General features: G+C 34.4%; 1 protein-coding gene across 2 annotated transcripts in view; it reads right to left on the bottom strand.

The window, feature by feature from the left end:
- PRKCI (protein kinase C iota) overlaps positions 1-12,061 on the bottom strand; it is a 74,228-nt gene that overhangs the window by 24,659 nt on the left and 37,508 nt on the right. For both annotated transcript variants that reach the window (XM_055308134.1, XM_055308132.1), the window contains exons 4-8: positions 11,204-11,254; positions 7,711-7,796; positions 5,982-6,122; positions 2,687-2,741; positions 1,523-1,581 (exon numbers count right to left, since the gene is read on the bottom strand). In XM_055308134.1, coding sequence (XP_055164109.1) covers positions 1,523-1,581; positions 2,687-2,741; positions 5,982-6,122; positions 7,711-7,796; positions 11,204-11,254 — 392 coding nt within the window. The remainder of the gene's footprint in view (positions 1-1,522; positions 1,582-2,686; positions 2,742-5,981; positions 6,123-7,710; positions 7,797-11,203; positions 11,255-12,061) is intronic.

Here is a 12,061-nt window from a genome sequence, read left to right as displayed (position 1 = left end):
CTATACAAAGTGCTGACAAAGATTTGTGGAGCCAAACTTACACATTATTGGTGAAAGTATAAACTAATACAAGTACTTTGGAAAACTGTTTGGTAATTATCTACTAAAGTTCAGTTACACATGACTCAGGAATTCCCACTAATTATATACCTAACAGAAATGTTTATAAATGTTCATAACAACCTATCATAAAAATCCCAATCAGGGGGGAAAAAATCAACAGACTAGATAAATTGAAACAAGAGTGAAAATAAATGAAATACTACTTCATGAGACATGACTGAATCTCACAAACACAATATTGAGCAAAAGAAGCCAGAAACAAAAAAAATACATACTAAATGAATCCACTCATATGAAGTTTGGGGGAAAAAACCAAAACTAACCTCTGGTGTTAGACAATGATTACTTACAGGGAGAAGAGGGTGTTAGTAACTGGGAGTTGCACAAGATGGGCTTCTGAGATATTAGTAGATCCTATTTCCTGATCTGGGTGGTCATTAGTTCACCTAGCTATATGCTCATGATTTGTGTACTTCACTGTATGTTATTCTTCAATTTTAAAATATATTAAAAATCTTGATGATACAAGCAATGAGTCTTTGGTAAACAACCAAACCAATAAATAATAATAATAAAGGCAATGAGAAACTCCAAAAAAGGAACAAAAAGCCATAAAGGAGTGTCAAGAATTGAAAAGAAAGAAGTATTAGCAATTCATGATGTTAGAAGAATAGAGAATTCATTTCTCATTATTAGGAATTTCTTCTTTTGAATGATTCACTCAACTTATGAACAAAATATGGAAGATGTAGTTACAGATGCAAGAAAAATTATAAATGTTAACAACCTTGGCAATGTAAAAATAAATATGTACGTAAAAGAGGAAAGTTAGAAGAGAAGGATGGGTAAAGGAAAGTCAAGGTACTGATTAAATAGAACAAAAAAACTAAGATATGAGATTAAGTTGTAATCAACAGATGTGCTTCAAGATAATACAGTGGGTAGACAAAACACTAGCCTATACTGATAGCTGTTTTATCTGGGTAATAGAAACAGGGGCTTTGTTATACTACTGCTTACTTTTAATTATTTTTGAAATTTTCCATAATAAAAAGTTGGGGTTTTCCTAAAGGTATCCAAGAGTAAAACATAATGCATCTTTCAAACTTGGAAAGAGAAGCGAAAGGGGGAGGTACTGTGAATTAAATCTTTATGGCCTGAAATATATAAAGCTGGAAAATTGAAAAACAGAGTTATTAACATTATAGGCACAAACAGAAATTATTAAAAAGAGTTGTCTCTCAGAAGTCAAAGTGGGTGTGGAAGGTGTGAGGCATGATAAATCTTTTATACTATGAGCTTATTTCAAAAATTATCATTTTAATTAAAAGCCTATTGTTGTAAAAGCTAAAAAATCTAAGCAACTGCCATTTTTAAACTCTCAAGTCTTATTAAAAAGCTGATGAGGAAAAAATAAAAAAGCTGATGACGTAATATACAATAAAGCTAATTATCTTACCTCCTTTTCTTCACCAACTTGGTCCAAACTCTCATGACTTGAAGGATTATATGGAATTACTGAAAATCCAATCCCAAACATGAAAAAAAAAAAAAAAAGAGAGAGAGAGAGAAACATAATACCCGTTAACGGAGCTTGACTTAAAATGTTCTCCTGATTTGATTAAGTTATCATTTTGGAATAAGTTTTATTTAAAATTGAGTATCTGTCCTACTAGTAATAAACTGCATGTATTTATGAGTTAAAACCTAATCTTTAATGAGAATGAGGAGCAAGAACCAATTAGCAGCCTAGTACTGATTTTAACAGATATTTTTGGTATTTTACATATATTTCACCTCTTCACCAATTAATCAATTCCTTCTATAAGGGTAACTCTATAAATCTTATTCAATTATTTTAATATGACTAAGGCATAGAGAGAGGGAACTTTTGGGTTTTACTCCTCACTTCCTTCATACTCAAAACGTTCCTAACTACCATACCACATAGGTCAAGTATAGAATTGAAAAGATTGAACTCTAGGTTTCTATTCCTTAAAGCTACTTGGGGCACACACAAAAAAGCCCATGTTTCATATAACCGGCTTCTTGCATGAACAAGAGACTACATTCTGTCCTTCTAGGAAAACTCTCTCACTTTCCCTTTCTTGATTCATCCAAGATCACAATGCTCCACTCAGTTAATCACTTTCCAAATTGAGCAGATACATATTTAAGGTTTTGTATTTATTTGATGTTTGAACTCACATGATCTTTTTTAAATTTTCTATATTGCATCTCTGTATCTCTTACATAATTTCTATTTCTGATAATAAAACTTTTAATCAAAACAGATCACCCAAACAGCTAACATGGCCCACAAAATCTGTATGTGTTTTCATTATTGAAAAAAATGAGGTTTGCTGAATTTTAAAAAAAGTCTCAGAAGAAATTTATCTGAATTAGAGGAAAGAATCATTTGTTATAGTTTACGTAGCTGTCTTCTTAAAATGCCAAAGGTATATATTAAGTATTGTAACTGATAGTACCACTGCAAAATAGGGTTAACTAACTTTTATTTGGGAAGAACATAAATGGTTTTAAACTTAAGTTAAAGAGTCACCTAAAGAAGTATTTAAAGATACTTGTTGATGAACAATGGTCCTGCCAGTGTCATTCTTACCTGTCTGTACATGATCTGAAGGCATGGGTGACTGGTCCATAGGCATCATTGGTTCCTACAAACATTTCCAAAGACACAGTAAATCAGTGGGTTCTTTTTAAATCCCAATACCACTATAAATGCAGAAACAACTTTGTTTCAATGAGACATAGCATATTAAAATTTAAACTTGAAAGAAACTTAGTAAGTGAAAACTGTATTACTTTAATTATATAAAACCATGCAATATTCTTGTGAATGAGCTAAACGTTAGTCATGTTTCACGGATAACAAAAATCACGTTTTACGGATAACAAAAGAAACAGAAAACTAATTTCAGACTACCCATTAGAAATCAAATGAAAAAAAAAATCAAATGAAACTTCTATATACTTTGATTCATTTCTCTTCTTACACTATGTATTCTTCCTTTCAGCTCCATACACTCACTTCAATCTTTGGCAAAAGGAGTCTCTAGTACATAAGTTCCTTAGCTGAGTTTAGAAATGAACTTCAAAAATGGTCTAGAAACCTAAAATTTTGTGGGTTTCCCACCTTTCTAAAGATTCTCAAAGGTGCCAGTGACTCAAACAAGGAGGAGAAATACCTTCTAGAAACTGACTTACCCAACTAACTGCCAATAACCTCAGGAAAAATGTTAATTCAAACCAAAATGTTACTAATTCATTAATCTTGGACCCAGGTTTAATGAATACCAGCAAGAAACGGTAAAGTTGAGAAACAGCAGTAGTTAACACAGTTATAACTTCTTTGTTTAAAAGACTTTATATTTAAGTAATCTCAACATCCAGTGTGGGGCTCAAACTCAAAACTCCAAGATCAAGAGTCACACAAACTCTACCAACTGCACCAGCCAGGTGTCCCTACACAGTTATAATTTTAAGGGTGCCTTACAGATAGGCCCCTGGATTTTACAATACATTTAGTGATTATTAACATAATCACTGTATATGGTCTGAAGTCATTCTATCACCTAAGAATATTCAGGAATATCAACAGTAACCTAAATAAATTATGTTCAGAATTTTTGGCCTTGATCATTTCCTTAAGATGGGATTTTCACCTCCCTAACAACAAACCCATTCCTGAGCTTATATGAACTAGTTAAATAATTCTAATACCAACAAGTCACCAATAACCTATAACCTATATTCACAATATACAAAGAAGATACTATGAATAAACATGGTATACTCATTCTAGAAGACAATTTAGAAAGATGCATTTAGCCTATTTATTTATTTATTTATTTATGGGAATGGGGCAGAGGGAAAGGAAGATAAAGAGTCCTACACAGGCTCCACACCCAGAGCAGAGCCCAGCACAGGGCTCGATCTCACGACCCTGAGATCATGACCTGAGGACCCTGAGATCATGACCTGAGCTGAAATCAAGAGTCGGATCCTTAATCAGCTGAGCCCACTCAAGGGCCTTTGCATCCAGATCTTTTTAAAAATGCATATCCTTTAAGCCAGTAATTCTAGTTTCTTAAGGAAATAATATTTACTTATCAGAAAGTTCATGATTTTCTTTATAGGAAAATGTAGAAAACAACTCAAATGTATAATCATGGGGAACAGTTAAGTAAATCATGAACTAGGTATATAACAAAATACCATGCTAACATTGATGAGGATATAGACAGATATAGAAAGGTGACTAAAATATATAGTTAAGTGAAAAAATAGGTTAGAACACAGTATATATACATCTATGATCTCATTTTTGTTAAAAAGTATTTAAAAGAATAAGACCCAAACACTATATGCATTCTGATGGATAAACGCTCCACCTTCTATGAAGCAGTCTCAAAAACAACCTACAAGAACCAAAAACCAGAATCTAAATTAAACTTCTACATCCAGCTATAATATAACACAGAAGATAATGAGGACAGGGAACATTTTAAACAAAACCATGAAAGCAAAGAGAAGAGTACTGCAACGCCTTAAATGACAACATAATTTCTTCTACATTGAAATTTTAAGGGGGAAAAAAGCCAGTGAGTGACAGAGATAGAAGAATCAGTAAATTAAAAAATATCTAGGCCACATCAGTCAACTGCAAATATGGACTTCATTTGGATCCTGATTCACAATGAACACTAAAAACAAAATTGTCTCATTTATGAGGCAACTGAAATTTGAACACTGCCTAGATGAATATTTGATATAAAGAACTGCTTTTTAGTTTTTGACGAGTCCTTATCTTTTAGATTTGTTTCAAAATACAGGATGAGAGCAGGTTACATGGGTGGGGGTGTAGCTGAAATAAGACTGGTCATGAGTTGTTACCTACTGAAGCTGGGTGATTGGCTTAAGGCAGTTCATTATACTGTTATATCTACTCTTAAATAGATTTAACATTTTTCCAAATAGAAAATGAAATTTTTATTGTTTTAATATTTATATAAAATTATTTAAAATTGAATTATATAACTTATATTTTAATTATATAATTAATTTTAATTTATATGAATAATTATATAAAATTTAATAAATTTTATATATTTATACATATAAATTTGCAAAAGAAAAAGTTCTAGAAGGATATACACCAGAAGACAATTACCTTTAGGCTGTAGATTTCATGGGGTATTTTTATTTAATTTTTCTTTATTTATCTGTATGCTCTATAATGAACATGTTATAATTGTATATTTGAAAGAGAAAGTAAAATAAAATTTTAAGTTAAAAGACTCCCCAGTGGGCAGCCCCGGTGGCGCAGCGGTTTAGTGCCGCCTACAGCCTGGGGTGTGATCCTGGAGATCTGGGATCAAGTCCCACATCAGGCTCCTTGATGGACCCTGCTTCTGTCTCTCCCTGTGTCTCTCTCTCTGTGTGTCTTTCATGAATAAATAAATAAAATCTTTTAAAAATAAAAATAAAAAATAAATAAAAAGTTTAAAAAAAAAAAAGACTCCCCAGTAATTTCACACTTTAAATAGCAACTATGAAACCTCTGACTCTTCTTACCTGATCTGTTTAGTGTAGTTGCTAATACAATAGGAGCTACAAATTAGTTTATCTAAAGAGAAAAAAGTCTCTTAAATAGTTCTCACTACCTCTTCCTAATTTAGACCAGATGATTTTTGTAGCAGATTAAATCAAGAAGTTAACTACATAATATAAACAAATTTATAATAACAATTCAAAACTCACAATATGTCAACTGGACTGTAAAGTTACATTCTATGACACTGTTGACCTATGATTCCTTACTACCTGTATTTTAGCCCTCTGCTCTAGTAGTGTTACTGAAAATGTTCTATTAAAAAAAGACAATTGTGTCTTACCGGTGGCATAGAATGCCGCCCACATTCGATTGTGACAAGTTTGTGGCACTTCTTATGAACCAGGAGTTTGCAGTTGATGCATTTATATCCCTGACGTCCAAGTCCCCATATTCGGTCGGTACAGATGGCACAGTGGGCACGCTGGAAAGAGTAATTCAACAGTATTTTCTTAGCAGAAAAAAAAGATCATAATCTTTTGCCAACAGTTTAATGATAAAATAGTGAAAATAAGGGGTGCCTCTGCCTAACTGGATTTCAGCTCAGGTCACGATCTCAGGGTTGTGGGATCAAGACCTGATTCCGGCTACATATTGAGTATGGATTCTGTTTGGGATTCCCTCCCTCCTCTCCTTCTGCCCTCCCACCCCAACTCGCTTACATGCTCTCTCTCTCTCAAAAAAAAAAATTTTTTTAAGTGAAAATATGTAGCTTTCTTCTCTAACTCAATTCCTTTTTTTACATAAAACTTTTCCAAAACTATCATATTACGGAAAAAATAAAAAGAAAAAGTATTTTGTTTGCAAGAGTGAAATTTGCAACCATATTGTTTTGTTACATATTCAAGAATTTCTATTCTTCACATAAATTCAGAGTACTGAAGAGTAAAAGTGAATTAAACTTAAAAAACATACAGCAGAAAAAGCTATGCAAGGACTCCCAAGCAAACATAAACCTTCCAGACTGTTCAGAGGTTAAACCAAAGCCCTGTTCTCTAAAAGAGCAATATCAAAGTGACCATTCATTTCAAAGCTTTTTAAATATCAGTACTACTGAATAAAAGGATTTTGGAAACCTCAGGTAGTAGCTTCTATTTACTTTAATGAATTCAGAACATGCTACTAGCTTTACAATTGAAAATGAGTCCATATATTTGTAGTTATCAAGAGTAGTTAAAAACATGGATCCCTGGGTGGCAGGAGCCTGCTTCTCCCTCTGCCTCTCTCTCTCTTTCTCTGCGTCTCTCATGAATAAATAAATAAATAAATCTTAAAAACAAAAACAAAAAAACACGGACTTCTGGAAATAGACTTCTTTCAAGCCTTATTAGTTCTGCCACTTACTAGCTATGTCATCTTGGGCAAGTTACCTAAGTGCCCCACACCTCAGCCCTTTCATCTGTGAAACAGAAATACATAGTACCCATCTCACAAGGTTGTTGTAAAGATTAAATGGGTCAATATGTGTCAAACATTTGGAAAAGCACCTGGTACGTAGTAAAAGCTAGGTAAGTGTTTTGCAATTATTATTTTTGAAATAGTCAAAGGTAAAATTACATCAGATGGTTTGCAAAATAAACTTTGCTTATTTTCTGGTTGTTTGGAAAACCAACATTTAGGACGCTTGGGTGGCTCAACAGTTGAGCATCTGCCTTAGGCTCAGGGCGTAGTCCTAGAGTTCCAGGATCAAACCCTGCATTGGGCTCCTTGCAGGGAGCCTGCATCTCCTGCCTCTCTGTCTCTCGTGAATAAATAAAATCTTAAAAAAAAAAAAAAGCCAACTTTCTTTCAGCTAAGGTAACCATACAATTCAATAGGGGATATTTTTAAGAGTGAAAGGAGATGCTATTAAAAATTACCTCAAGATAACAGGGATACCGTCCCAGGCAAACTGGAAAAGGTGTCACCTTACTTATTTCTTTAAAAGGGAAAATAAGACTACCTTTCTTTTACAGTAGTAAAGAAAAAAACAGATATCTCAAATTATTAGTATTTAATAAATTAAGGCTTACCCTGTTGAAACGCTTGGCTTGAAAAGTGTGGCCATTTGCACAATAAAGCTTTCTCCATCGGCGTGCACCTCTGCGGTAGATGGATTCTGAGATAAAAAAAAAAAAAAAAGAGTAAGTCGAAATAAAAGTCTTTTTATAATTAAATCTGTGGTTTTTTTCATGATATTCACTTCAAGAAAAAACGATTCTGATAAAAACCTGAAAGTGAAAAAATAAAATGAATTCCTCAAGAGACTAAATGAAAACATAGCCCATGGAGCAAAATGTATTAAAAATGACTATTCGGGCTTTTCGGTTTTTTTTTTTCCCTCAACTTTTAATTTTGAAAAATGTTAAGCCCATAGAAAAGTTGACAGAATAGAATAAACAGCTGCATCCTTCCCGGAGACTTACCAATTACCAACATTATGCCACATTTGCTTTCCTCTCTATACACTTGCCTTTTTTCCCCCTGAATCATTTAAGAGTAAGTTGCAGACGTAACACTTCACCCTTAAATACCTAAGGAGCCACTCACCGCCTTAGAATAAGGGTGTTTCCCCTAATTCTACTTAACGGTAATACCATTACCGTGTCTTAGAAAATCAACATTAATTCAGTCTCACCTAACAGAAGCTCATATGCAAATTCCCCTATTTACCGTCAAAGTATCTTTCATAGCTTTCTTTTTCTCTCCAAGATCTAATCAAGATTCAAGCATTGAATCTTTGGTTCCTAGACCTTTTTTCTCTCTAATGTATGCTGAAACATTCCCACTGCCGTATTTGTTTATTCCTTGTGATGTTGATTTTTTTTTTTTTTTTTTTTTGGTGAAACAGTCCAGGCAGTTGTCTTATATTATATCCTACATTCTAGATTTGTCTGCTTCCTTACCAGAATCAATACCAAATACTCTTGGCAAAAATAATATATAGGTGATATGTATTGCTTACTGCATCATATCAAGAGATACACAAATGTCAGATTGCTGACTCCCACTACTAGCATTCAAGAACTCTGTTAAAGGCAGTGATTGCTTGTTCTCTTCGTTGTAAAGGTACATTTTACTTTTTATAGATGCCCTGAAAGGGACATTCTGTAGCCATGAGAATATTATCTTCTCCATTAATCTTTTCTTTTTTAGAGGGGGAAGAGGAACAGAGGGAGAGAATCTTAAGCAGGCTCCACACCCAGCCCTGAACCCAAGGTGGGGCTGATCTCACAACCCTGAGATCATGACCTAATCAAGAGTCAGACAGTAACCAACTGAGACTCCCAGATGCTCCTCCCCATTAATCTTTAATCAAATGGTTTTTATATTAATACTTTTTCTAAACAAACTAAGAGGTTCCATGAGACCAAATCTAGTTGACCTGAGTAATTTTAGTTAACTCAATCACTATTATACATATGGTCTATTAGTCATTAATATTCCATAGTGATAGTTAATACTGTAGAAGGATTCCATTAGGTTTCTAAACTCCTATTCTAAAGCAGATGTAGCACTGGGTTTACTATTTAAAATTACCATAGAAAAGACTAGTTGAAATGCTCTGAATCAGAAATCTTAACATAATAGCACAATACAGAACCTTAAATACAGATTTTTTTTTAATTTATTTATTCTGTTAGGAATAACCAAAGCAGAAAATTTCTGTTAATAATATTTTAACCTAGGGTGCCTAGGTGGCTCAGTCGATTGAGCACTCAACTCTTGATTTTGGCCCAGGTCATGAGTTCAGGGTTGTGGGATCAAGTCCCACATTCAGCACTCAGTGGAGAGTCAGCCTGAGATTCTCTCTCTCTCTCTCCCTTTCCTCTGCCTCATCTTATTTAAAAGATAGATAGATAGATTGATTGATTGATTTAACAGAGAATGAGAGAGAGTACAAGCAGGGAGAGCAGCAGACACAGAGCCACTGACTAAGCCACCCAGGTGCCCCTCAAATAAGTAAATAAATCTTTAAAAAATAGTAATAATATCTTAACCTAAAAAAATTCCCTATTTTAGAAGCTTTCATGAACTACAACTTGATATACCTTAAATTCAAACATATTAATGCTGCCTAGGAATTAAAAGAGCCAAGAGACTATATTAGTGGTTATCAATTTTCCTCCATGCTCTATTTTAATAATACTTATTATACTGGGGGAGCAGTGGTATCAAATTTCTACCAGCAAATTTTACACAGGGAAAGTGAGCATGAAATATAGTGAAAAGTTAGGAAATGATTATTTTATCTGGAAAGTGTACTATAGATCCATAATTCATTTGTAGATGGGACTCTGAAACCAGGACCTGCTATAATGGCAAGTCTTTCAAAACTCTGGCCTGGACAAAGAATTTACATAGTTGCTTCTCCAACAGCCCTATAAAGGCAGCCTATGCTGGCTTGGATCCATCCATCATCAGAACTCTGGTAAAACATTCTTAGCTAAATCCAGACCTAAATTTTTCATTATTGTTTCAGGGTTCTACCTACTTCCTTAAATTTCCCCATCTTCCTATATAGTACATGGCACCCATTCAACTCTATACATAAAGACTCAGAGCTCTTTAATTTTTTCTTTTCATCAAGTTGCATAAAGAGTCAAGGAACTGGGCCGCCTGGGTGGCTCAGTCAAACATCTGCCTTCAGCTCAGGTCATGATCCCAGGGTCCTGGGATGGAGCCCCACATCCGGGTCCCTGCTCAGCGAGAAGTTGGTTTCTCCCTCTCCCTGCCTGTGCTCTCTCTCTGTCAAATAAATAAAATTTTCATCAATCAATCAATAAAGCATGTTTCTTATGTATATGCATGTCTATGTGTGAACACATACAGACGCAGAGATAAAGCAAACACAGAGAATGTTAATAACTGGTGAATAAAGGCACATGGTATCTTCAAAATAAGTGACAAGACACGTCAGTAACTTGTAACTATGAACTACCTGATTTTTTTTTTTTTTTACGATTTTATTTATTTATTCATGAGAGACACAGAGAGGGGCAGAGACATAGGCAGAGGGAGAAGCAGACTCCCTAACGGGAGCATGATGTGGGACTTGATCCTAGGACTCTGGGATCACACCTGAGCTGAAGGCAGATGCTCAACCACTGAGCCACCCAGGCATCCCAAACCATCTGATTTTCATCTGGCAAAGGAAAAGAGTTTACGCAGATGCTAATATAGTCTAAATTAGACTGAAGAATAGAAAAGAAATCAGATGGACTAAAAATTATATTTCTTTTTTTTTTTTAAGATTTTATTTATTTATCTGAGGGGGGTAGAGAAAGAGCGAGAACATGAGTGGAGGGGAGGGGCAGAGGGAGAGGGAGAAGCAGACTTCTCGCTGAGGAGGGAGTCTGACGTGGGGCTCCATCCCAGGACTCCGGGATCATGACCTGAGCCGAAGGCAGATGCTTAACCAACTGAGCCACTGAAGTAGCCCTAAAAGCTCTGATTTCCTTTCACTTGTGCAATTGTGCCATAAATAACCCTATACTCAAAGATATGAAGTATATACACACTCACTGTCTTCTCCTGGACAGGGCATTCCAGGACGTTCTGGTACACAAGGAAAGACTGAAAGAAAATAAACTAAAATCAATACAGTAAATTTAAAACACATAAATTATAGAGAATTTCAAATTCTAAAATAAAAAAACTGACCCAAATTTTAACCCTCTCTTGACACAAGATACTTAGCGTATACTCAGTAATATTTTTTCAAGGGATTCATTTACCAAGACTATATGAAAGAGGTTTTCATGAAAGTGAACAACCAAAATCAAATGCATTAGAAGCTCAAATTATTCATTCTAGTCCCTGTTATATTACTAATTGTTTTTTTTTTATCCTAAGAGAAGTCATTAACTACTATTTCCTTAAATTTTTGTTGTAGTGTCAAGTCGGCTACTATGAAGAATTAAAACTGAACTACAAAAATGTATACAAGTATGAATGTAAACCATTATAGTTTTTATTTTTTACTTATTTTTTAAATTAGTTTATTCTTTTTTTTTAAGATTTCATTTATCTATTCATGAGAGACACAAAGAGAAGCATCTGTTAAGTGTTGATGGTATTTGATCTAAGCATTGCATTTCATAGTAATTCTCTGATACAGGGCAGCCCGGGTGGCTCGGCGGTTTAGCACCGCCTTCAGCCCAGGGCGTGATCCTGGAGTCCCAGGATCGAGTCCCATGTCAGGCTCCCTGCATGGAGCCTGCTTTTCCCTCTGCCTGTGTCCCTGCCTCTTTCTTTCTCTCTCTCTCTCTCTCTCTCTCATGAATAAATAAATAAAATCTTTAAAAATAATAATTCTCTGATACTATATCACTCATCTTAAAAGCTAGAATGTGGTATATATGATCAAATATGCTAAGTATT

The sequence above is a fragment of the Nyctereutes procyonoides genome, unplaced genomic scaffold (assembly GCF_905146905.1).
Source record: "Nyctereutes procyonoides isolate TBG_1078 unplaced genomic scaffold, NYPRO_anot_genome, whole genome shotgun sequence".
Lineage (NCBI taxonomy): Eukaryota > Metazoa > Chordata > Mammalia > Carnivora > Canidae > Nyctereutes > Nyctereutes procyonoides.
The sequence above is the reverse complement of the archived record's forward strand: the minus strand, read 5'-3'. Positions and strand labels throughout refer to the sequence as shown.